General features: G+C 40.2%; 1 protein-coding gene across 1 annotated transcript; it reads right to left on the bottom strand.

Annotated features, from left to right (window-relative positions):
• Window positions 1-1,342: 1,342 nt before the first annotated feature.
• LOC310962133 (uncharacterized protein) lies at window positions 1,343-26,801 on the bottom strand. Its single transcript, XM_083934515.1, has 14 exons — window positions 26,703-26,801; window positions 16,686-16,865; window positions 16,440-16,611; window positions 15,957-16,112; window positions 14,808-14,956; window positions 14,586-14,635; window positions 14,062-14,223; window positions 13,888-13,970; window positions 13,764-13,791; window positions 8,726-10,496; window positions 5,152-5,195; window positions 4,872-4,936; window positions 2,399-2,518; window positions 1,343-2,292 (listed from the first exon to the last, which is right to left on the bottom strand). The coding sequence occupies exons 2-14, from the start codon at window positions 16,820-16,822 to the stop codon at window positions 2,218-2,220; spliced, it is 3,012 nt and encodes a 1,003-aa protein (XP_083790641.1). The 5' UTR covers window positions 16,823-16,865; window positions 26,703-26,801; the 3' UTR covers window positions 1,343-2,217.
• Between the last annotated feature and the right edge of the window lie 944 nt (window positions 26,802-27,745).

The raw sequence follows: 27,745 nt of genomic DNA, 5'->3' as shown, positions 1-27,745 counted from the left end.
TCTTTGTTCAGTGCTGTTGCTGCTTCCTCTCAATGGTGAGGTTGGATGGGGGGGCCTTAGCTTGGGACAACGCTGCTGACACTTTCAACCTTAGCTGTTCAGCCTCAGTTCCAGTAAGGTTGTTTTTCTTTATAGCCGATTCAGTAGCTTATGTATGTATTTATTTATTGTTGTATTAACCCCTTTTTATTAATATATTTTGTATTTATTTTTAAATGTATGTATTTAATCCATATATTTCCTCTTCATTGTGCAAATGAAGGAGCTGGACTGAATAACCAAATGGTGAAAGGATGACCCGATAACACACTTTGAAATGCATAAAGAAATGTATTAAGAAAAGTATACAGATATTAATTTAAAATGTATAAATGAATAAAACAATACAAATAAAAGATAATCATATTTTAAAATTGATTAAAAGTTAATAAGTAAATTAATGAATAAAAGGGGAAATTAAATTGTGGAATTAATACTTAATACTAATACAACAATACTTAATACTTATAATTAAAAGGTAAAAACAAAGAAGCAAATTAAAACAGAAATATCACTGTATGCCAGTTTATTTATCAATTCATTATGCCTACATGTATTTGTAATGATATTTTGGGTACATTCATTGGCATGACCATTATTTATTAAAGTATTTTATTTATTTATGTATGATAAATAAATTGATTTGGGCAGTTTAAGTCATCCATACTGCTTGTGTGCAGATCCAAAACATGTTGTGTTTGTTTTAGATGGTCACTCAAACAAACTTTTCTAGGGGGCTTATCCACATTTGGTGCATTTGTGAGTGTTGCCGGGTGGTGTGTATGATATATATATATATATATATATATATATATATATATATATATTTATATATATATGTGTGTATAATATATATATATATATTATACACATTTGTATATATATTATACACACACACACACATATATATTATACACACACATATATATACATTATACACACATATATATATGTATATGTATTATACACACCACCAATAAAAATTATTAACTACAAAAATATCACAAATACGTTTAATTGTATATTACATTGTATATTTATGTAATATAACATAAATATATATAAAAACTCATTGTGTTGGAACCATTCAGATTTCCTTTCATTGGATCAAAGGGGGTAAACCAAAAGTACACTACAGCCACACAGAGTAGAGGATGTTTATTATGATGATATATATTATAATACATAATGTATTGATGCATCAAGTTGTTGCAGCCCGAAGTCTGCTGAATCATAGTGGAGCGGTTCGGTAAAGGGTTGCTTTTATTTATTTATTAAACAATTCAAAAAAATATTTTCTCACTGGAATAAAAAATATTTTATTGTCAATAAGATACATTTTTGATTAAAAATATGTTCATCCATCAATCCATCTTCAACCTCTTATCCCTGTCGAAGTCGCGGGGGGCTGGAGCCGATCCCAGCTGACATCGGGCGTGAGTACACCATGGCCAGGACCAGTCTATCACAGGGCACATAGAGACAAACAGAGACAGAAAACCATTCACACTCACATTCACACTTAGGAACAATTTAGAGTCATCAATGAACCGAACACCTGCAGGTCTTTGGACTGTGGGAGGAAGCTGGAGAACCCAGAGAGAACCCACGCAGATACAGGGAGAACATGCAAACTCCACAAAGAAGGGCTTCGAACAAGGAATCCTCTTGCTGTGAGGCGACAGCGCTAACCACCTTACCACCGTGCCGCCCCCCAAAATGGGTTAATTTGAAAGTATTTAATTGCAAATCCAAAAAGAAATACAAGTCATTTGGCCAGTCTTGATCTGAGTGACGGCTTGGCAACACTGCGGCTATCGGTGCCATAGTAGAAAGGCAAATGTCCTTCAGCAGCTCGCAGCGAAGAGCGACTTAAAACAAAATCCCCCTGGCACATTCAGTATGTCTTGTCATCTCCACTAGAATTTAAAATAAAGTTTAGAATAAACTTTGAACAATGAACGGACAAAAGCAGGAGGAGTCTACAAAGTTGGAGTCACAGGTGAGTCCTGCGGGTTTTGAATCTACAACATGTGAATAAAACTGGAACAAAGAAACAGTTGATTTGGTGTTGCAGTCCGGTCCAGCTGCTCCAGAGGACCGGCGATGTCTCTGAGTGTCTGTCTTGAATGTTTCCACTCCAGCTGAGCAGGTGGAAGCCGTGAATTCAGGACGCTGTCACTCTGTGATGAAGTGAACGAAGGTGACGGGAAACACTCCTCGCCTGGTCGGCTCTCCTTCAATGTGACCGAACTGAAACAAATGACTCAAGGGTTAAATTAGAAGTAAAACGACATGTAGTTTAGAGGTGATGATGTATTTCCTGTTTAGGGGCGGTGCAGGTGTAGCTGTCACTCACCCACCACTCGCTGTCCTCCTCCCCCTCCACCACAATCACCTCCCCCCCAGTGAAAGTCAGCTCGTCTGGATTATCAGCTGAACAGTTGTAGATAGCCTTCACCCTCTGAGGCTTCTGCTTCTACACACACACACACACACACACACACACACACACACACACACACACACACACACACACACACACACACACAAGGTTTCATTTATGTTGGATAGGATGATGTGAAACGCATTGTTTCGTATCACCCAGACAATTTGGGTGGATGACGACAAAAAGCTGATTTTAAAAGGCAAAGCATCCATTTAAAGGACAATAAATGCAACCAAACTGCATTGACAAAACACAAATCTATCAGTCACATTTTTACGCCTTCTATTGCTACAGTAGGGAGCTGGTTTCTTTATTATAAATCCGGGTCTGAGAGCAACACTATCGACACTGCAATCAAATCTTTTTTTTATTGCAAATAAACTGTCTGCTTATGAATCCAAACGTTTTATTGTAAAATCCCAAATTTTTCGATTCTGGAAGTTTTGTTTTCAAAACGTTCAAAAAGTTTTCTGTTGCGCTGAATGTTGTGGGTGGTCCCTACACTGATAGACACGTCTCAATTGGCTGATTTTGATTTTGAGACACAGCTCGGAAACAACAGTAAAACTGAGAAAACTTTTTCATTTGCAAACTTAAAACGTGTAGTCGGCAACAATTGTTTGATCATATTCACTGAAGCCGACACTATGATCCGATAGAACAACATAACTCATCTGGTTATGGAAAAAAAACAACTCTACGTGCACCAAGAGCTTGTTGTTTGTTTTTCAAAAATCCACAGTGCCCGTATCATCCTGTCCACTCAGTGCAATTCAGTTTGTGCACACTAAGCATCAGTGTTTCCTTTAGATTCACTTGGTCTAGAAAAAGAGAAAACTGAAAGTAAATAACAACAGACTATTTCTCTCTCAGTCAGCGTCTCTCTCTCTGTCTGTGCTCACTCTCCTGCGGTTCGTTACAGATCCATAAATGTAGTAGTTTTGTAGTAGTTTGACAGGTAGCTAGTGTTTTTGCTGAAGTACTTCCCACATGTCGCAGGGATGCCCTGCATCAAAATAATTCTTAATAATAGCAAAAGTATCTTTTAAAATACTCATACGCTTTTCCGGGTTTTTCACCTCTCCTTCTTGTTAAAAGACGGACAGTCCAATCAAGAGGGTTGGAGTTAATTTTGTTGTGTTTTATAATTTTTTGAAGTGTTTTCCTATTTGTTTTCTTATTTTCCATTTTCCGTTGCGTTTTATGATTTGGTGTTGTCTTTTTCTATTTGCTGTTGTGATTTGCACTTCAGGGCCACCGTAGTGGCTGTCTACGTAAGTTGCTGTCTACCTGTCACCATAGAGTCTAGGGCTGCGACAGGTGACTTTGATTGATGGAGACAGTGACCCAATGACTTCACAGTTGCTGGGAAAACGGAAGACAGGACGAATCTAATTTGACATTTCCAACAGATTTCTGATTGGCCCTTTATATTGTATCAGGCTGATGTAAACATTAAAGTCAGCATCTTCATTAAAGCCTCACAGTAAAATAAGTTTTACGATACAACTTTTGGATTTTGAGCCAAGAGAGTATTGTTGATGATGCCAAAGTGCCACAAATGCTGCCACATCCTGCATCATTCTTAACTGTTGATTTATTACAGGGGGTGTCCAATCCTGCTCCTGCATATTTTAGGTTTCCCCCTAATGTAAGAGACCTGAATCTAAACCTCCGCTTGTTATCAAGCTTCAGCTGCTTGATTACGAGCAGAACATTAGACTAGGTAAAATAGGTTAAACTAAAATAGGTTAAAATAGGTTAAAACCTTTAAATGCTCTGCTCCTTATCAAGCAGCTGAAGCTTGAAGCAGAGCATTATACTCAGGTGTGTTGGAGCAGAGAGAAACCTAAAATGTGCAGGACAGTAGCTCTCCAGGAGCAGGATTGGACACCTCTGGTCTACCATGAACTACTACAGCCTTTTTTACTACAACTATTACTACTACTACTAGCCCACTTATGCTTTTACTACTTTTGACCTTAGCATTGGAATGCGCACCATGTATGAGAACGGGTAAAAGGGCTTTTTGAAATCTGTCTCAGAGGCTCAACTGATTTTCAGAATGTAGGCCATTGCTTACATGAATGCATTTTTAATGACACATTAATTTTATTAGAAATAAAACATTTTTAATACAGTGTCGATAGTTTTGCTCTCCTACCCAGAGTGAACCCCACCCGGTGCCCAATGTGTGCTGGGATCCGCTCCAGTCCCCTGAGACCCTGACTGGGACAAGTGGTTGCAGATGATGCATGGATGAATATAAAGTAAAGTAAATGTGCTTCACTGAGCTTCACCGCACTGACTTTCAATAAAAATCAAGAAGGAGCTTTTAGCTGAACTATCCCTTTAAATTCACCTGTTGTGTTTGAGGACTTACCGAAAAAGTGCTTCTGGGTTTGGGTGTTGGAGGAGTCGCACTTTGTGGAGATTTGGACTGAGACCCTACAGAGAGAATCAACAACAACAACAACAACATATGACAACACGATCTTCAGAAACTCACAAAAACTTTACAGCTCTGCCTCTGCGTTGGAATATTTGTTTCTGTCACTTTTTCTTTGCTGTACAAAAAGACAGATCATTTTAAAGCACAGTTTTTATTTTGAATCACACAGAGGTCCTCACAGGTACAGAACTCTGTGCGAGTGTGTGAGTACCTCGTTTGCCCACAGACGGGATCCTGAGAGGAGGTCTCCCTGATCTGAAATCACACAAATTACACTCAAATGTTAATAAATGTTCAGTAAAACTGATTCTAGGTTAATGCAAATCAATGACAAACCAGTAAAGACAAGTTTGATCTAATAATAAACATGTCTTCAATGATGAAATTCTCTCTAATGTCCAGCAGTGGGAGACTCCACTGGCTACTAAATGAAGTCTGATTGTATAGAAGTCAATGAGAAAATGAGCTTACTTCTCACTTCCTATCTGGGCTTCGTAGACAATTGGAAGTCTTTCTGGGGAAAACCTTGTCTAATTAGGAGAGGTGGTATTCATCCGACTTTGGATGGTGACACTCTCATATCTAAGAACCTTGTTAGTGGTTAGCTCTCTTAAACCATGACAACAACCCAGTGTTAGGATTAAGAAGCAGAGTCACAGTCTTACCCACCTCTCTGCGCTCCCTCTGAAGCATTTTCCAACTCCATATTCTATACAAGTGCAGTCTGCCCCACAATCATTTAAATTAATTAAATCAAAAGTTAAAGTTTTGCTCCATAAGATTTGAGATACATTTAGCCTCATTTATCAAAGGAACGTACAGCAGAAAAACGTGCGTACGACCATTTCCTGGCAAACGTCGGCATTTATGAATTTGGACGTGAGCGGGAGGTACGATCAAATCTGACGTCTGGTCTGAGGTCATGTACGCACATTTGAGCCTGTGTATTTGCGGTGCAGCACAGCAAAATCTGGCTGAAACACACACACGATTCTTTTATATTTCAAAACAGCTCGGCTCCAGCCCCCCGCGACCCCGACATTGAATTAATTTGTTTGTTTGTTTGTTTGTTTGTTTGGCGCACGGCTGCAGGAAGGCGCACTGCAAAGCCAAAGTCATCTCCTCGGTTAGTGGCTACCCTCGATAAATTGCATTAAATCAACAAGGTATCAGATGATTAACATCTTGGTATGGTTCTTCTAGGTGACAAAGGTATCCTCTTACAGAATACTTAATAACTCGCCGGTAGCGCCGGCACCCCCTGCCATGAAATGCACCCCCTCACATTATAGGTGATGTTCTGGATCAGAAGGCTGTTGTTTCCACCTATAGGAGTAGTTTATATATATGTATATATATGTCACATTCATGGTCACTGTGCGTTGACTTATTTTTTTCACACACACGTTCCTATTATACTCCTGCTCTTAGAAGTTGGAATTTCCGATTTCTGATAATATGTAAAAGCAGCATGAACGTCACCGTTGGTGACAATCTGGGACGATCGACCAACCGCTGTCAGCAGCGTCACTAGCATGGTGGCGTATTTACATCTAGCCCGCAAATGTTGCCACAGACATGGATATTAGAATACTGGGCAAAAAAGACAGTGGGCCTCATTTATCAAACTTGCGTGAAAACAGGAGCAGATCTCAGCGCAGAATTGGTCGTATGACAGGACACGTGTGATTTATGAAACATTCATTTCGGACCAATCTCAGCGTACGAAAGAGCGGGCCTTGATAAATGCGGCGGCTGAATTCTATCGTCATTAACATGTTACACCCTTGAATATTCCTGGTTCGGAGGCCTCGCCCACTGAGGTCAAACATGGAGAGGAGAAACCCTGGTAAGAAAAGAAACTTTATCGACGTAGAGATCGGCATCCTGACATCCGAGATGGAGCAAAATAAAGATGTGCTTTTTGGCAGTCTTAAGAGTGGAATAAAAGGGGCCCATAAAAACGCTGTATAAGAATAACGGAGGAAGTCAAACCGAGGCAGCGCTCCACTGAGACCCGTGTGCGCCTGTGCGCACTGTTGGACAGGTGTGCCGTATTCAGCAACCCTGCCGTGAAATGCACCCCCTCGCATTATAGCTGATATTCTGGATCAGAAGGCTGTTGTTTCCACCTATAGGAGTAGTTTATTTACTACTCTACCGCACAACACCGGCGCTACCGGCGGGTTATTAGGTATTCCGTAAGAGGATACCTTTGTCACCTAGAAGAACCATACCAAGATGTTAATCATCTGATACCTTGTTTGATTTAATGCAATTTATCGAGGGTAGCCATTTACCGAGGAGATGACTTTGGCTCTGCAGTGTGCCTTCCTGCAGCCGCACGTCAACACATTCATTCAATAATTCAATGTCGGGGTCGCGGGGGGCTGGAGCCGAGCGGTTTTGAAATATAAAAGAATCATGTGTGTGTGTGTGTGTGTCCACCACGTTTAAAAGCGATAGCTTGGCATCACAAATCACCTGTACATTTATCAAGTGGCAGTTTTTGCGATTGATGAATGCGTAATCATTCATGGATGATGTCTTCAGACGCACATGAGTACAATCAATTGCTCCAACCACAATTTTAATTTTTTTTATTCGTTTTAAGAATCCGTTTTGATCTGTTCTTAATATGTGACTGCTTATGCTTAATGACAGCTGAGGTTTGTGGAAATGTGGACTTTTAAACATACAATCTCTCTCATCTAAAGCGGTATTAGTAAATGATAATCATATTGATCTATTCTGTCTGACTGACATGAGGATTATGTTAGCCTAAATTAAAACACTCCTGCCTCGAGCCAGTGGCTGAGGAGGAGGCGTCGCAGCTATGTATGACACATAATAATGGGTTATTTGATGATTTCCAGTCAGGATTTAGAAGGAATCATAGAACTGAAACAGCACTGGTAAAAATTACTAATGACCTTCTTATAGCTTCAGACAAAGGACTTGTCTCTGTACTTGTTTTACTAGATCTTAGCGCTGCCTTCGACCCTATTGACCATAACATCCTGCTACAGAGACTGGAAAATCGAATTGGCATTTAAGGAACCGCATTAAGCTGGTTTAAGTCATATTTATCAGATCATTCTCAGTTTGTACATGTTAACGACAAATCCTCCATGCACACTAAAGTCAGTCACAGAGTCCCACAGGGTTCTGTCCTCGGACCGACTCTATTCTCCTTATATATGCTTCCCTTAGGAAATATCATAAGGAAGCACTCCATTAACTTCCATTGTTATGCCGATAATACCCAAGAAGAAAACGATCACTCAGCTAAACTTCAGATGTGCATAAAGGAAAAAAAACCTGGATGATCTGCAATTTTCTGATGTTAAAACTGAAGTTATTGTACTTGGTCCTGAAGGCCTCCAAAACTCAATATCTAATGATATTGTTATTCTGGATGATGTTGGGCTGTCCTCCGGCACCACAGTAAGGAATCTGGGTGTTATTTTAGACTTGAAACTTTCTTTAATGAAGCTTTTAGTTAGGGCTTACTAGCCCTTAGTTATGCTGCTATTAGCCAAGTCTGTCTGCAGACTTCCTGTGATACTCTGAGCTTCTTTCCTATCTATCTGTATCATTCACGTCCCATTAATACATGTTACTAATTCACTTCTTCCCCAAAGTTGTTGTGCTTTCTCGTACTGCTACTACTATTATTATTCATATACAGTATATTATCATTACTGTTGTTAGTTCTAAATCAGAATTAATTATAAGCCCTTTATCATCAAACTATATCTATGATATTATGGAGCTGTACCTACAGAGATTTGTTGTAGGCTTTGACCACTGGCAGCAGCTTCAGAAGAGCCTCCTCTGAAAGATCCAGATCTGTGGAGTAGAGTTCATCTTTGGAGAGTCCTAAACCGAGGGACTGTAGGAGCTCCTCTTTGAGAGAATGGTCATCCAATTCATTCAGACAGTGTAACAGATTGATGCATTTCTCTGCAGACAGAGTGCCACTGATCTTCTGCTTTATGTACTTCACTGTTTCCTGGTTGGTCTGTGAGCTACTTCCTGCCTGTGTCTGCAGACCCTTTAGAAGACTCTGATTGGTCTCCAGTGAAAGACCCAGGAGAAAGCGAAGGAATAAGTCCAGGTGTCCATTTGGACTCTGTAAGGCCTTGTCCACAGCACTCTGGTACAGATGTTTTGGTTTTTCTCTAAAGACTTTAGACAACCTAGAGGTTAATTTTCCTCCTGACAGCAGATTCACTCCAGAGTTAGTAAAAGTCAGATGGACATGAAGAGCAGCCAGAAACTCCTGAACACTCAGATGGACGAAGCAGAACACCTTGTCCTGGTACAGTCCTCTCTCTTCTCTAAAGAACTCTGTAAACACTCCTGAGTACATTGATGCTTTTTTGATATCGATGCCACACTCTGTCAGGTCTGATTCATAGAAGATCAGGTTTCCTTTCTGCAGCTGCTCAAAAGCCAATTTTCCAAGAGACTCAATCATTTTCCTGCTGTCTGGACTCCAGGTTGGATCCGTCTCAGCTCCACCATGATACTTGATGTTCTCCAGCTTGAACTGAACCACCAGGAAGTGGATGTACGTTTCAGTCAGGGTCTTGGGCAGCTCTCCCCCCTCTCTGACTTTCAACACTTCCTCCAGAGCTGTAGCAGTGATCCAGCAGAAGACTGGGATGTGGCACATGATGTGGAGGCTTCGTGAAGTCTTGATGTGGGAGATGATCCTGCCGGCCTGCTCCTGATCTTTGAATCTCTTCCTGAAGTACTCGTCCTTCTGTGGGTCAGTGAATCCTCTGACATCTGTCACAATGTCAACACACTCCGGAGGGATCTGATTGGCTGCTGCAGGTTGTGTGGTTATCCAGATTCGAGCAGAGGGAAGCAGTTTCCCCCTGATGAGGTTTGTCAGCAGCACATCCACTGAGGTGGACTCTGTAACATTCGTCAGGACCTCAGTGTTGTGGAAATCCAGAGGAAGTCGACACTCATCCAGACCGTCGAAGATGAACACAACCTGGAACTCTTCAAACCTGCAGATTCCTGCTTCTTTGGTTTCAGTAAAGAAGTGATGAACAAGTTCCACCAAGCTGAACTTTTTCTCTTTCAGCACATTCAGCTCTCTGAAAGTGAATCGAAATGTGAAGTGTATATCCTGGTTGGCTTTGTCTTCAGCCCAGTCCAGAGTGAACTTTTGTGTTAACACTGTTTTCCCAATGCCAGCCACTCCCTTAGTCATCACTGTTCTGACGGGTTCATCTCTTCCAGGTGAGGCTTTAAAGATGTCCTCACATCTGATTGTTGTTTCTGGTTGGTCTGGTTTCCAGGATGCTGTTTCAATCTGTCTGACCTCATGTTCAGTGTTGACATCTCCAGTCTCTTCCGTTGTGATGAAGATCTCAGTAAAGATCTCACTTAGAAGTTTTAGATTTTTTGTATTTGTAATATTTTTCCCCTCTGCTGTCCCTCCCTCTGTGAAAAAGATCTCACTTAGAAAATCTTTGTTTGTGATTTTCTTTCGTAAGTTGGACTTGAGTTTTCGCTGGCACTCAGCAAGATTCTCTGAATGAACAAAAGATAAAATCAAAATCAATGAGGAGTTGTTACAGTGAATGTGAATCATAGATGGTTAATGGCTAAGTTAATTATTTTGTGCTTATTTTGTGCTATTGTTGCTGTAATGTTGGAACAGTCTAGTGCAGGAATTTCCTTCTGGATGAATAATGTTCTATCTTAAGCCTGTGAATAATCTCATTTATCCAGGTCATCGTTATCCACAAAGATATTTAAGTCAAAAGCAAGTGGACTTGATTATTTGTCTAGGAAGACATTTCACCTCTCATCCAAGAGGCTTCATCAGTTCATATACGCATCTGACCAGGCTGGGACTCTCAGTGCCATTACTGCTTTTCTCTCCTCGATGGTGAGGATGGTTTAACCTTAGCTTTTCAGCCTGACAGGGTTGTTTAATAGCTAAGTTAAAAGTGTCAGCAGAGTTGTCCCAAGCTAAGGTCCCCCCATCCAACCTAACCATTGAGGAGAGAAAAGCAGTAACAGCACTGAACAAAGACCACAATGTCACAATCCTTCCAGCAGACAAGGGTAGATGCACAGCTTACTACCAGGCAAAGATCTCTGTACTACTCAGTGACTCTAACACTTATGAAACTCTGAAGCAGGGGCGGCAGTAGCTCAGTCCATAGGTGACTTGGCTGGGAACTGGAGGGTTGCTGGTTCAAGTCCCTGTGTGGACCATGAATGGAGTGTGGACTGGTGGCTAGAGAGGTGCCAATTCATCTCCTGGGCACTGCCGAGGTGCTGTTGAGCAAGGCACCGAACCCCCAACTGCTTGGGGTGCCGGTCACTGGCAGCCCCCTCGCTCTGACATCTCTCCATTAGTTGCGTGTTTATAGGTCCTGTCTGTGCATGTGTGTGTATTTCAGGCCTGTGTGTGTAACATGAAAAAATAGAGTGAAAATTGAATTTCCCCATTGCGGGACGAATAAAGGAATTCTTCTTCTTCTTCAAGACCCTACCAGCAGTTATAAAAAGAAGGTTATAGAGTGTCTACAACAACTACAAAAAGAAGGGTTTGTTGACAAATCACAATATCACAGGCTCTATCCCCAGGACTCGACCCCCTGCTTATATGGACTCCCAAAAAATCCATAATGAAGGGGCCCCTCTCGGGCCCATTGTCAGCAGCATAAACTCAGTCACTTACAACATTGCAAAGCATGTTGCCAATATCCTGACACCACTGGTTGGCAACACCCAACATCACATCCAGAACTCCATAGACTTTGTGAACAAAGTCCAAGACTTAAAAACGGATCCAAATGAAACCATGGTGTCCTCCGACATGACTTCCTTGTTTACCTGTTTACCTGCGACAGTCAGAGAGCGGCTCACACAGGACAACTCCTTACACAACCGAAAACATATCTCAAACCAAATACTTGGAAGTGGTGATCGACATCAGACTGGACTGGAAATGTAACACCAAGGCTGTGTACAAGAAGTGTATGAGCAGACTCTACTTCCTGAGGAAGCTGAGATCCTTCAACGTGTGCAGCAAGATGTTGGAGATCCTCTACCAGCCGGTTGTTGCCAGTGCCATTTTATTTGCTGCTGTGTGTTGGGGCAGCAGCATCAGAGCCAGTGACACCAACAGACTTGATAAAATTATCAAGAAGGCTGGCTCTTTGATTGGTCTCAGGCTGGAGCCTTTTGTGTCCGTGGTGGAGAGGAGAACGCTGAACACACTGTTATCCATCATAGACAATGATCAGCACCCTCTCTACCAACAGTGGTTAGACAGCGGAGCACCTTCTCACACAGACTGCTCCAGCTCTGCTGTCAAAGGGACAGGTACAGGAAATCTTTCCTGCCACATGCATCACACTGTACAACAACAGTCCAACTGTTCAGGACAATACAATCGGAAGCATGTTATGTTTTTTTTCATAATCTGTCCACTGCACCTTAGATTACAATATGTTTACATTTGCACTACAATTAGTCCGCTTATTTATACATTTTTATTTTTTAGGTATCTTTTATATTGTATTTTTATATCACTGCTTCGATGTGTCTGTGTGTAATGCTGCTGTTACACTGCGATTTCCCAGCTTGGGATCAATAAAGTATTTCAATTCTTTTCTATTCTATTCTATTCTATCAACGCAAGGAGGAATGCAAAGATCTCTTCATTGGAGAAACAAAACAGCCACTGCATAAACGCATGGCCCAACACAGGAGAGCTAACTCCTCAGGCCTGGACTCTGCTGTCCACTTACACCTCAAGGAGAAAGCCCACTCCTTTGATGACAACAATGTCCACATCCTGGACAGAGAGGACAGATGGTTTGAAAGAGGAGTAAAAGAAGCCATCTATGCAAAAGTAGTGAAACCATCGCTAAACAGAGGAGGATGTCTGAGACACCGCTTATCTCCAATTTACAATGCTGCCCTTTCATCCCTTCCCAGGAGATTCAACAATCTAACCTCAAAGAACAACTGTTCACAAATGTCCTCCTGTGACTCCAGCGACTGTCGTTAAGACTCAATAGAGCACTAACGAAGTCCAAAACTTCTTCCCACCAACGACTGTCACTCCAATGACGGTGATTGGCACTTGATGACTGACATCATCAGCCTTGTGCACCACCTCACTTGAGGTTAAATACCTGGATATTCACACCAGACATTTGGTCCAGTCCCAGCCTGGTCAGATGCGTACATGAACTGATGAATCCTCTTGGATGAGAGGTGAAACCTCTTTCTAGACAAACAACCAAGTCCAGTTGCTTTTGACTTAAATGTATTTGCAGAAGAATATCTTGATTAGGTAAGGCAAGTGTATTTGTATAACACCTTCCTAAAACAAGGTCATTCGAACCCCTTCAATTTTTTTCATTTTAATAAATGAGATTTAGAGTTGTTGGCAGGTGAATTTGGTTGCTTTTTGGACAGAGCCAGGCTAGTTGTTTTCTCAGAGTGGCGTAAAAACAGGAAAGTCAATTCTGTCGATCTAAGAAAGTGAATAAGTGTGTTAAAGAAAAGTCATAAAAAGTGGCCTGGATGGCTGAAATGGCTGGCCATCCTTAACCTTCATAACTATAGACCTATTTACATTATTGATAATATAGTAAAAGTTTAAGTAAAAATGTAGTATATTTATTTTCTCAGTTATGGAAATAAGTCAATAACTTTGAAATCCAGCTGCAACAGCAGTGATGGAGTTGGCTACAGCAGAGCCGATGATGTAAGAACACTAACTGACTGTGATTGGCCAGTGAACCCAGTCCAAGAACTCTACAAACAGACCTGAAGCTCTTTCTTCTTCTTTAATAAGCTGAAAAAGCAAGGACAAAGATAGATAAAGAAAGTTACATTCAATGGTCCAAAGTCTCCAAAGACTCAAGAGTTCATGAAGATATATGTTCCTCACCAGTTTCTCCAGCACTTCGGAGACAGCGTCAGGAACTGCAGGTCTGTGCAGCTCACACAGTGATTCGGCCTCAGTTGTGCACTCTGTTGTACCAACGTAGAGGAAGGGTGTGATGTTAGAGCCAGGCATCACATAGTGTTAGAGTTTCACAGGTAAATGAAGGACATGTCTCACCGAGGGTGCTGGGCCTTTGTTCAGGTTCATTGTCCCAGCATTTCACCATAAGCTCCATCAGTCCTGTCAACCCTTCAACCCTCGCAGCCTGGGCCTCAATGTCCTTCAGCGTTGGACGCTGTCCCTGCGGGATAAGAAGCTCCACTAGGTGGTGAGCTGCATCTACAGTGGAGGACGGATTAAAATGGAGGTCCATCAGTCACATCCCTGTCGTCGTTTTACGTCAATTTGCAGTGAATTTGTGTCTTTGTGGTCGTTTTATGTCGATATCTAGTCCTTTTGTGTAATTGTGCAATCATTTTGTATTTTTTGCCATTGACAGGCTGAAACAAACATGATATCAGAATAATTATATAAGGCGATCTAAATAAAACATTTTGTCCATGTGACTTTAGTTCCTCTACAGCTCAGAGCCAAGAGAGTTTATCAAAGTTGATATTTATTCTCAGGAAACATTCTTGCACCATGTGTCATGATAGAAAAACAAGATAAAGAAAGAAACGTTGACAGTGAGAGACTCTTACTAGGATACGGTTGTTTCCCTGTGACGAGGGACCACAGGAGGATACCATAACTGAAACACACAGAGTTACATATTCATATTGCAACAATCCCTTTATCACAACGCTCCACTTTGGTTTCATCTCTAAACTGACGCTCGTGTGACAATTGGGACATTTAATGACAAGAGGAGGAGATTTGAGTCTGGAGGAGAGGCAGTTTGCTGGATGATCGTTATGTTGTACCTGTAGATATCAAAAGCTCTTCTGGGTTCGTACGATAAGTCAAATGCCTCAGGTGGCATGTAGCTGATCGTCCCCCCTTCTAGTTCACCTCTTTCCTTGGTAATCAGTGAGACGCTGTGGGAAATCCTGGAGAGGCCGAAATCTGTAAGCTGCAGAGAAAATGAGCGACGAGAGGAAAGATGCAGAAGTTATTTTCTTTTCATGCTTCTTTCTGCTGCTCTACATTTATCTGACCGCTTCACTGACTTTCAGCTTGTAAAATAACTCGGTTCTAACAGTTTAAACAGCTGAAACGTAAGATCGAAGAAGTCATCGATTAGTCGACTGACAGAATGATCTCCAAAGGAAATAAAGGAGGAAAAATAACTTCTATTAGACATATTTTCAAATGAGTGATATTCCAGAAAAAGTGAGATCATAACTTTTAATTGGATATTATGTGAAAAATTGTTCCTTTGAGTTGGAAATGAGAGAGAAAATGTCCTTTTTGATATCACTGCTGAGAGAATACACTCAGATGTGATTTAGGGCTTGCTTTCAAATATCTTCTATGATCTGATATGATTCATAAAATCCACAGATCCACAGCTCTTTTAAGGTCGGCCTTCTCTCGTAGCTACCTGAAGCTTTAACCCTGTGGTCTCGCCACGGCACAGACGAGTGAACCTCCGTTGAATCACAAAATGGTGGGAGCCGAAGCCGCTGAGCCTTGAGGCTGACATCTGGCTGCATTTCAGATTTACAAACTGTGAAGACATCTCACCTGCGACTGTACGGATATGAATAGAGATAATACGATAGTTGGCCCTCCGAAGAAATTAAATGACTCCTGGAATCAGAGGCTACACCCAGCCCGAATGTGAATTAAGCAATTTATGAACAAAGATCAGTTGGCCACATGCTTACTGTTACTGTTACTTACAGCGTTAAGGCCTGGAGTTTGGCTCTTGTTAAATAGTAAAAACCCTTTCAATACCTCTTTTTCAAATATCTTTTCTGCTGGTTATCAAGTTACAGCATTTAGGGCAGATCCATGTGTGACTCTTTGACATACCTTTCAGACTCCATTTAGTCTCCAGAAAGCACAAACTCTTCCAACAGTATAAAGAAAGCATTAAGCCTGACCTTCCCTGGAAGCCGGGGACTCACCTTGGCATTAAGACCGTTGTCCAGCAGCACGTTGTCAGGCTTCAGGTCCAGGTGGAGCACGGGACGCTGCAGATTGTGGAGGAAGTTTAGACCCAGAGCCACATGGTGAGCCAGTCTGAAGACCAGCGGCCAGGGTGGAGGCCCACCTAAGGTTTTCTGTAAGATTGCGGCGCAGTGAGCTTTTTTCTTTATGTACACTACCATTCAAACGACTAGAATTAGCTGTTATATTGATGCTCTTCTTCTCTCCTTCAGCGGAAACTATTCTAAACATCAAATGTATCACTGACTTTTAAAAATCCTTTCTGAATGAAATAATCCAAACTTCCATTTGGTTGATTACACAATTTTTCTGATACTTTTTAACTCAGGAGTACAGAGAGGTATTGCTTCTATAAGTTATGTTAAGTTATGAGCGGTTGTTTCAGTGGTGTTTTTCATCAGGACACACAAGATATTTTATACCAAAATCACCAAAGTTACCTGAACGGAGAACAATGATCCTTTGTCCATGAGCTCCATGACCACACCTAGCTGTGTGCTCTGTGAGCCTGAGGAGGGCGGTCGACCCCTGAACAATCCGTGGACATAAACGACATGTGGGCTGTTTCCTTGACGCATCATGTTGATCTCACGCAGTATAAAGTCATTGGTCCTGTGTGAGATTGTTTACATTATGAGTCATTTACAAGTTTAACTGTAAACAGGAAGCTCCTTGGAGCCACTTACCCGCCGTCATAGTGAAGCAGTTTAACGGCCACATTGCAGGCCAACTGACGGTGCCGGGCTTTGTAGATCAATCCGAAACCCCCGGAGCCAATCACATTCCAGCCCTCCAGGCTGGAGTTATCAATGTACTGGGCCATAGTTCAGTGATCGGAAGGTGAACCCCATAGGAACATGGAAAGACTGTAGAGAAGAAATTATGATTTGATTAAAAAATATATCCACATTTGAACATTAAGTTAACCGTAACACCTGACCACTTCATCTTGCCATTATGTAAGAGTGTGCGAAAACTACTTAGCCAGCGATTACAGACAGATAGCATGTAGAAAATTGAATAGACAAATCGTAAGAATAAAAAGCAAGGATTGGATAAACTGTTTAAATGTTTAGCTTAAAGGTTTGGATAAATGTTTAAAAATAGTCAATGTAAAGGGTGGTCAGTGGTACAGTGGTTAGGGCCGTTGCCCCATGTAAAGAGGCTGAAGGTCCTTGGGGCAGCAGCCGCGGGTTTGACTCTGACTTGCATGTCTCCCCTCTCCCTCTGACCCCATTTCCTGTCTGTCCTACTGAATAAATGTTCCCAAAACTTTAATATAAAGAATACCAGATTATAGTTGGAAAGACAGAAAGCTGTGAGGCAATTTGAAGACAGCTACTGAAATGATGATGTACTTAATTCCCAGTCATTTTCTGCCATAGTTTTGGTTTTGTTCCTCCGATGAATTTTGGTGACGGTGATGTTAAGTTCAAGGAGTTAAGTTAAAGGAGACAGTAAAGTTTAGACGGCAAAAGGCGACAGTTAAGTTTAGACGACAAAAGGTGTCGGTTAGAAATGCACAAGCTAATTCTCCATGTGTGATCCAACCTAGCAGTTGGATAAGGCAGTTTGTCAGCAAAGTGATCAGCAGAAGCACAGAACCATGGACAAAGATAACAGTCTCACCAGAACATCAGCAGAAGCAAGAGGTGAAGGGAAGGAGACTCCAACTAAGGTGCTACAGTTGACATTGATATGGACAAATATCACTTGTTTGTCCTACACTCTAAGAAATGAAATAGTGATGTTCTCATATTGTGTAACTTTGTTGTGTTAAAATTACTATGACTATTGAGTTTTTAGAGAAAAATTAACAATGTCTCATTGGAATAACTTAATAGTGGTTTGAAAGAGGAGTAAAAGAAGCCATCTATGTAAAAGTGGAGAAACCATCGCTAAACAGAGGAGGGGGTCTGAGACACCACTTATCTCCAATTTACAATGCCGCCCTTTCATCCCTTCCCAGGAGATTCAACAATCTAACCTCAAAGGACAACTGTTCACACATGGCCCGGGTGACCCCAACGACTGTCGTTCAGACTCAATAGAGCACTAACGAAGTCGAAACCAACTGCCCACCAACGACTGTCACTCTAACGACGGGCGTGGGCACTTGGAGCACAAAGGGTGTCAGTGACATCATCGGCCTTGTGAGAGGTTAAATACCTGGATCTCCACACCAGTTAGTTGGACCAGTCCCAGCCTGGTCAGATGCGTACATGAACTGATGAAGCCCCTTGGATGAGAGGTGAAACGTCTTCCTAGACAAACAACCAGTCCAGTTGTTTTTGACTGAAATTGCTTTGAGGATAACGATGACCTGGACGAATGAGAACATTCACAGGCCAACTTAATAGTAAGAGATTTCAAGGCTACAAAACACAGAAGATTCAAACGAACATAACCAGCTCACTTAAATCAGACACGCACGCAAAAAAACTCTACGACGCATTCTCAGACATGCAAGGTTACCGCGGAGCAAGGTGGTAGCCGCGGAGCAAGGTGGTAACCGCGGAGCAAGGTAACCGCTGAGTAAAGCAACCGACGGCATTCGCATGTGCTCAGTTGGAGGTCGTCTTCTTTGAAAAAATTGGTAAGTACAAACTTTTCCTTGGTAATACAGTGTGAAAATGTACGTTGTGTCAACCGACCTTGAGTGTTTTCAGTTTTTATTGACCCCGGTCATACATTTTGAAAGAGTTTGGAAAACGGTCATTGCTAGCTTAAATCACACACACACTCACACATACACACACCGTGTATTTCCCGAGACGTACCAGACGAGTTTATCGCGCACAGCAACAGTCGTGGGGCAAACGCATATTAGTGGTGTACCTGTTATCAATACTTTGTAATGTTGCAATATTGGGGATATTCGTGCGCAATGTGCCCAGTTGGAGGCCGTCTTCCTCGGTCATACATTTTGAAAGAGTTTGGAAAACGGTCATTGCCAGCCTGAAACACAAACGCATACACACACACACCCGCCGTGTATTTTCCGAGACGTACCAGACGAGTTTATCGCGCTGTGAGAGGTTAGAGGTCTGTACCTGTTATCATTACTTTGTACCCTAAATAATAAACCTCCTAAGGTGCCTCGACCCGCTTCTCTACCAGGGGGTTGCAATATTGGGGATAAAAAATAGTATTCAAGAAATAACATAGCTGTTATTTCGTGAATACTTAAATAGCCAGATTATTTTCTTTTGTGCCAGTTTACACGGAATCCCTAAATATTGAACAGTGCACCTTTTAAAAATTCATATGTGAAATTTCATATCACATTTTAAAATCTTAATAAATAAATAATAATAATCCCGTTTTCGGTGAAATATGTTTTTGTTTGTTGTGGTTTGTGTGTTTCACCTGAGGCTCAAATGTTGCAAAAAAAAAATCATACCAGTAATTTGAATCAGTTAATTGCTTTTGGTAAAAATATAGAAAGGTCCGGTGTAGTTGTCTTAGAGAGGCTCAATATAACAATGTGTAACTGCTATTTACTATGTTCCATATCTGCTTCATAAGAAGTACTAATTATAACAGTGAAGAAATTACTAATCACTGTCTCTCTTATTTGTAGGCTTTGAATGTGGAGGTGCAAACAGTGCTCTGAGACTGTATCTACGAGATACCAGTTACTAAAACACTACAAATTGAAGCATTATCATTACGGTCAGTGACACTCATATCCATGCACATACTATGAATGTCCATCCTCATTCAAAACATGGAATGCTCTTAAAAGTAATTTGAGTCGATGTCATGTTGATGTGTCAGGTACTAGAAGTGCAGAACTAGGAGTTTTTACATGCCTTTTGTGCCCTGGAAGTGAAATACCATCTAGTAGAGAGTATTTTTCTCACATCAACAATCATCTGAAGCGTTATGAAACATTAACTTGTGTGTTTCAGAATTGTACGTTTCAGACTAATATATATGCTACTTACAAGTCACATAAGAATAGGAGGCATCCACACTGCACGGTTAAAGACTTTAAACTTGAAGTAGTGAAAGGTGGTATTGTAAATGGTTCTGACTATGCATTTGAAGACCATTCAGGGGATCTTGGAGAAACTGCTTCAGACTTAGATAGTCATAATTTCATTGAAACTGAACCAACAAATGAGAACTTGCAAGAAACGATCATTCAAAAATTAGCAACTGTTCTTTTGAAATTAGAGGTTTTTTTTCACATGTGCCATGTTCAGCATTTGATGGCTTGCTTGAGGAGTTACATTTCATTTTGACCTCAGCAGGGCTGCCCAAATATCACACAGCACAGCTTTTGACATTTTCAATAAACATAACCTCCAGGTTGACCAGCACATAATTAATGAACTCAGTGTTGCCATTTCTACTAATAATCCTTTGGTAAAAGCTATTGCTAAGGGCGGTCCACTGGCAACTTCCTTCAAACGCAAACAATACTACAAGGAAAAATTTAAGGTTGGGGAACCCGTCGAGTATGTACTGAAGGCAAAGTCCAACAAAACATTTCAGTACGTTCCCTTACTAAAGTCTCTACAGCAGTTACTTGATCGTAAAGATATAGTTGTTAAGCTTGTTGATAATCATACAACTTTAATTTCAAATATAAACCAGTATTTGTCCTTTCAGAATGGCGACAATCATAAAAAAATCCTTTTTTTGGTGAGGGTTTAATGATTTCTCTATGTATTTATATTGACGACTTTGAGGTTTGCAATCCATTGGGAACGTCACGCAAGAAACACAAACTTTGTGCAGTGTACTGGATTTTAGGTGATTTACCTTCTGGTTGCAGTTCAACCCTCTCCTCAATCTCCTTGGCACTGTTATGCAAAAGTGATTATGTTAATACCTTTGGCTATGAAAAGATATTTGAACCTCTGTTGCATGATATAGTGATTCTGGAACAGCAAGGCCTATATATTCCACATCTTGGAGTTTTTATCAAGGGCACAATACAGTGTGTTGTTGCTGATAATCTAGGAGCTCATTGGCTAGCTGGATTTGTAGAGAGTTTTTCAGCAAAATATTTTTGTCGATTTTGTACAGCTCAGCTTTCTGACATCCAGATGCAGGAAGTAAAAACAGGAGTTTTTGAGTGCAGAACCAAGGAAGTTCACCCGCTTCACATCCAAACAGCTCAAGAAAAGGGGATAAGCTGCTTTGGGGTAAGGAAGTCTTGCATTTTAACTTACAGCCTTTCTCACTTCAATGGGACAACAGGTTATCCCCCAGATATTGTCCACGACCTATTTGAGGGCATAGTTCCTGTCGAGTTGGCATGGTGCATTTAGGTGCTTGTATCTAAAAAGCTGATCACTCTTGAACACCTCAATAATCTTATCCATTCTTTTCCTTACAAAGAGGGAGATAAAACTAACCGGCCTCATTTGTTACCAAAAACTTTAAAGAAGAAACACACAGTAGGTAGCAACGCCCCCAAATTGGTGTCTTCTTAGGTTACTCCCTTTAATTGTAGGAGAACTTGTTCCGGATGAGGAACCTGCTTGGCAGGTAATTTTGGAATTAAAGGACATTGCAGAATTGGTCGTTGCACCTGTTCATAGTCTAGAATCAATTGCATACTTGGAGTGCAAAATATCAGATCACCGAAAATGTTATCAGGAACTGTTTCCTGATCAAAGGCTGCTGCCCAAACATCATTTTCTAGAACACAAATCCAGAAATGATAAAATGCTTTGGTCCCCTTGTGTCATTATGGACCATGCGCTTCGAAGCCAAACATAGCTTTTTTTAGGCATATAAATAATTTTAGGAATGTAACTTTGTCATTGGCACAAAACATCAGTTAATGATTGCCCATCATAAGCTTTGTCCTGACAATGAAAACTTCTCCTTGGATGTTGTTCAAATCTCAAAGGTCCCCATTGATGTCCTTAATGATGTTGTGAACACAATAGCCCTGAAATACCCTGAAATCACTACTGTAAACCTTGCTCAAAGTGTCACGGTAAATGGCATAAAGTGCAAAAAAGGTATGATAGTTGTGCATGGATCATGTGGTGGTCTGCCTGAATTTTCAGAAATAATTCAGCTGTGCATTATAAGAAATGATTTGAGTCTCATCATTAAAAAACTGACCTCATGGTACAGAGACCACTATCAAGCTTTTGAGTTGCATCCAACAGCACAGCTTGCAATGGTTCAGCTGAAGGAGCTCTGTGACCAGTATCCTCTGGCTGACCTTACGAATGGTTACTTTAAAAAGATTTGCACATGTTACTGGTAATTCCTTTAAATTAAATATGGTAACATGGTTTGTCAGTTATCTAAACTCAGTTACTCCTAAATAAAGCGTTGCAATGTTGAAATTCATTATGCAAAGGCTGATGATATTTATCTAAGAATAATAAGTATTTTGTTTGATGATGTCGCCCAGGCCCTGATAACAAAGTATCCTTGTTTAAAGGAGCAGGGATCAGTAACTGGCTTCTATGGATGGAAAATAAGCTTAAAGTATAAAATGGCAAACTACCGCACAAGACTGAGGAACATTATCTGCACAGAGTTGAGCATAAATGCCGCCAAAGAAAAGCGTGGTGCAGTGGGTCAAAGTCCAAACCAGGTGAAGAAGCCAAAGAAAGCAGAGGTGAACTTCTGTCCTGATTACCCAGCAGGCGAGACCAAAGAAAGCCTTGAAAAGGAAAGGAAAGCACTTACATTAGAGGTGAAGAAGAAGAACAACCATCAGCTAATCAACAGTAAAATGGAGAAAACCTTTGCCCATAGGAGACGAGAAGTAATTGAAGATATGCTCTTCATAGCGGAGTTTAAAAACAGATGGCCAGCCCTGTTTTCTGAGAATCAGGTAATGTTCAAGTTATTTTAATGGCTTTACTTTTATTAAACAATAAGCTCTTCATTTTGGTAAAAAAAAATGGACTCAAGTATGTCAATGTTACAATGCACAGTATATGAGCATACATGAAAACCATCTCACCACCACCTCAGAAGTTAGAGCCAGTAGCAGACCTATGATTTCATTTCCATAATATGTGACCAGTTGAAAGTGACGGGAGATCATTTTAAGCTTCATCTTAGATTCTGACTCTATCTGTTTCAGGTAAATTCAGAGTTCAGTCGCATTACCCCCATCCCCTTGCTGTCAACCTCTATGGCTCAACTGGATCATTACTCCATCAGCCAACTGATGAAGGTTTTCAAAAAGAAGGGAGGGGCAGCTGGATGCAGAATGAACCTGATCATGGTCGCCATGTACCAGGTGTGTGTTTTTCACTTAAATCCTGACTGAGTTGAACTCTTAACATAAAAAGCTGTTTTGTGTTATTGTTCAACCTCTTTACCTCTTATTAGGTCTTTCACTTTCAATCAAGTTCAGCTATGCTTTAGAGCCATATCATAATCAAGTATAGTATTATAAAAGAATTACCTCATGAGCATCATTAACACAAGTTCTAATTGTATTTCATTATTCAATATCCTCTGTTTATGTCACTTTAATATTAGAAGTTACAAATCTAAAACCATTAGTTATTTTAAATAGGGTTGTTTTAAGTTCTGTTTTTGGTCTCCCACGAGACCTGACAACCTTGTCAAGAAGTACATGGTGAGTTTTGACACTCTTCATAGCTTTGAGGTCTAGGGCTATTTTCTCTTTGGAAAAGACACTGCAGGCTAATAATAAGAATCACTCTTGTAAAAAACAACCATGAAACTCGTATATATTCCTTAATTATTCATTTTTTAAGCTGTTTTTGCAACAGAGCTCTGTGGCCCAAACGAGTACTTCCTAATAGGATATGGTAGATTAATTGTTTAACAAACACAATTACCAGTCGTATTCTTTGAAGAAACAGAAATAAACATTAATAATGCATATGTTTGATCAACATGGTTTGTTTCTGCCATTTTGAGGATGTTGATGTAGGTGCAGAGAGAGAAATGGAGAAAGTGGTTTTGGGCATCTACGCTGTGCAACGAGATGGAGCAGAGGGAACAGATCCACCCGAGGATGTTGGCATCCTTGTTGAAGGATGTACGGTGCTGCAAGACCTGAGAGATGTGGCAAATGGCTGCGCAGCCCTGTTTGGCTTGATCTACTGTTTAAACTTGAGCTATCCCAAGGACCAGCGGTATACTTTTGAGTTTCTTCAGAAAGTGCTGATGGGATTGGATGGGAACAAGCTCTCCACCAAGGTGCAAGTCCTCAAAAACAAACCTCATGAGTAAAATTGCCATCAAGACTGCAGATAAGAACTGGACTTGGATTGGATCTCTGTTGATTCTGACTCAAGAGAAAAAGGAAGCGCTTTGGGACTGTGGACTGATGTTGGACTCATCTGTCAACTTTCAAGATATTGTTTTTTTTAAAATCTGTAATTGTGTTATTTGACATTCTCGCTTTTTGGTACATTTTTACCAAAGTGATTGAGTTCATGAAGGTAAACATGAGATGGGCTGCAGTAAATCTTACACCTGAGATTACAAATAGTCTTTTCCACATGTGCCATGTCCAGGAACTGATGGCTTGCTTGAGGAGTTACATTTAATTTTGACCTCAGCAGAGCTGCCTATATCACACAGCACAGCTTTTGACATTTTCAGTAAACATGATCAGTTTGTAGTTAACCTAATGTTCAAGAAATGTGGACGGGGGTGTGGGGATAAGAGTAAAGATGATTATATAAACTCTTTATTTTCATTACACAATTCTATTTACAGTTTTTGTGAATGTGTATACTGTACCTATACACATAAATGTATAGGTACAGTATACACAAATGTTAGATAGTCCCACTGTACCAAATGTTTGAGCATAATAAAGGCTCAAGTGAAATTAAGCATCTTAAATTGTATTTATTTAGCCAGTACAACTAGGGTGTTGCATTAACGCAGTCCTACCACATTAATAATTTTCATTTGTGTTGAGTTAATTGAACTCAATTATATTAAGTTAATTTAATGTGGTTTCAGTAAATCCAACCTAATATTGTTGTGTTTATGCAATATAAAAATGTCATGTAGCTTTAAAGTAAGAATATTAAGTTATATTTACTTAATATGTGTTGTTCACATTAATGGTGATCTGCTCTTCCTGTTTAAACAACACAGTTTGGTGGGACCGGTTGACATAACTTGGTTAAGTAAAAACAACATTTCATTTCTTGGTGGTTCTGGCAACATATTCTGCCTGAGGCTAACATAATTCCAGTGAACCAGGGCATAAAAAGAAAGCAGAGGATGGTCAGAGCATTTGAGAAGCACAATAGACACAAATTAGAAATGAATGATGATACACAATTTATACTATGAAATAAACTGATACTTAGACTTACTTAGAATGCAAAGATGTTAAAGTTCAACTCATACGCGCACATACACTTTTTTTTAATCTTATTTAAAACTGAAGAAGAAGTACTCGATAAGAACCTAACACATTATTAGGTTGTAGTGAATTTGATTTTAGAGATACAGAAAGTTAAATTCTTGTTATTGCTAAGAGCAAATCTACTTTAAGTTAGAGGGAAAAGTGCTAGCTGTTGAAGACTATACTGTTTTCTCTCTCATAAAACAAAATGTCACTGTGGAATGTCTAAGCAACCCCCGTCTTGCATGCAAGACCCTAAGGCAGTAAAACAAGCTGCTCACCCCCAAACCAAATTCTATCAATTCCAGAATAAGTAAAAGTCACAGGTTGAAGAAAGCTGGTGATTCCTTTAGAAAATGCATTTTTCTTAGCATTTCTTGTCCATCCTGACTCATAATTCTGGGTTGCTTTCATATTCAATGGCATTAGGTATTTTTGATGTAGATGCTACAGGTTTTCTCCTCCACTCACAGTTACTGTCAAAGTGTTACTGTTACTGAAAGTCAAAAAAACAAAAAATAAACAAGATGCAACTTCTTTTTTTTTTTTTTTTTTTAGCAATTGTAGCATTATGTTGGCCATAAAACCACCCCAGAGTGTCATAAAGTGGGTCCTGATTGCATCCAGCAAATTCAAATTTTTTTTAAGAAAAAGGAAAAAAGGGCAGAAAAAAGGTTTTTTTAACAAGCCAATTTTTATAATAAATGTTTTCTACATTAAAAAGTAGTTTGACTTTTCTTAAGAAGAAAGAACACCACAGACTATACTTCAATGACTCACATGGAGAAAGCCACGTCTGTAAATCAGTGGAGACATTTTGAGGGAAATGACTCGTGTTTGTATCAGATTTGAGCCATTTGGTCAGATAACATTTCAAAAATCTAAAAGAGCTTATATCATTCAATCCACATTTAAGTTAGCAAAGCGCTAAACAGGAAGTAGCCGGAAGTCTCCTGTCCTCCTGCTCTATGGGTCACACAGTGAGGAAGTTTTCAGACCAGGAAGTTGAACTTTTTTGTTCAACTCTTGTCTCTTATACTACGTCACGTGCTGTCCTTCTTTGCTCCATATGTAATTCTTACAGTAATCAGTAAGTGGATTAGTGAGGACAGCCTGGTCAGGACCATTGAAATGAAACCTGCATACTTGATTACAATCAAACTAATGTTGATTATTTTTGTGAAACATGAAACAAATCACTGCTCTTTAACTCAGAGACAAATTCAGATCAGACAATATTTCAAATAGACATTTCAGCACCAAGAAACACCTGTAGTGTCCAGTAAAACAGTGAAACAGCACAATGTCATCAAAGTGATCCTGATGATCCAACATTTACAGATTCCTCTGGTCAGATTCTCACCTGCTGAACTCACATCAGGTCCACTTACAGACACTTTCCACGTTCATGTGTCGAGGAAACACTGGGAGAGAAGAAGCTGCTCGTTTCTACATGTCAGTCCTGGTGTACATGTCAGTGCATCTGATCTGTGTTGTTAGCATGCAAAATGTACTTTTTACAATAAAAAAATTGCTCTAGTTCCTCTATTTACTTTCAGAATTCAACCTTTTCGGAGTAACTTCCCTATATTTAGTATCCTAAACTCCCTGAAGTCAGTTATAATTTAAAACATTGAACTCTTGTGTAATCCTGTAGATCAGAATGCATTCACTGTGCTAAAATGTCATCACTGAAACCAGCTCAGTGTTGGAAGATGGTTGTTTTTGATCACTGATCACTTAGATTCAGAGTATTAAAAGTTAAAAAACAGAAGCACCTCAGCCAAGATGACCCAAGCTGACAGACCAGTTCAGACACATTTTTAACTGACATGAACTCAGATTACAATCAAACTGCTTTTGATTCTACTTGGGAATCACAGACAACATCACATGTAAATGTTTAAAGTCACGGTTATTTAACTCCCAGAGAAATTCTCATTAGATTATACTGCAAACATTTTCAGATCACTGTTATTTTGCTCAGAAACATCAAACACATCAGCACCAAGAAACACCTGTAGTGTCCAGTAAAACAGTGAAACAGCACAATGTGATCAAAGTGATCCTGATGATCCAACATTTACAGATTCCTCTGGTCAGATTCTCACCTGCTGAACTCACATCAGGTCCACTTACAGACACTTTCCACGTTCATGTGTCGAGGAAACACTGGGAGAGAAGAAGCTGCTCGTTTCTACATGTCAGTCCTGGTGTCTGTGTGCATCTGATGTGAGGAAGCTGTCACACCAGTTTAAAAAAACCCCATCCATGTCAGAACCAGTCCAACAAGTGGTAGATGTAAGCCAATCAGAAGGGCTTTATTACCTGATTCCTGTCCCTTACCTGCCTGAGGTGATTTACTAAATAATGTTTATGTTACTCACCTGTATTTCACTGTATCTT

Source organism: Echiichthys vipera, assembly GCF_963691815.1.
Source record: "Echiichthys vipera genome assembly, chromosome: 19".
NCBI classification, from domain to species: domain Eukaryota; kingdom Metazoa; phylum Chordata; class Actinopteri; order Perciformes; family Trachinidae; genus Echiichthys; species Echiichthys vipera.
Note: the sequence above shows the minus strand (reverse complement) of the source record. Positions and strands in the feature narration are given on the sequence as shown.

Bases quoted from the DNA above. Each gene is read 5' to 3' on its own strand.
- LOC310962133 (XM_083934515.1), bottom strand. From the start codon at position 16,822: ATGGCCCAGTACATTGATAACTCCAGCCTGGAGGGCTGGAATGTGATT. The intron at 13,792-13,887 runs GTGAGGAACATA...TTGCTTTTTCAG, and splicing joins CCGAAGTGCTGGAGAAACTG to CTTATTAAAGAAGAAGAAAG. The intron at 5,196-8,725 runs GTAGGTACAGCT...GTGTGATTTCAG, and splicing joins AAAGCCTACAACAAATCTCT to ATCAGGGAGACCTCCTCTCA.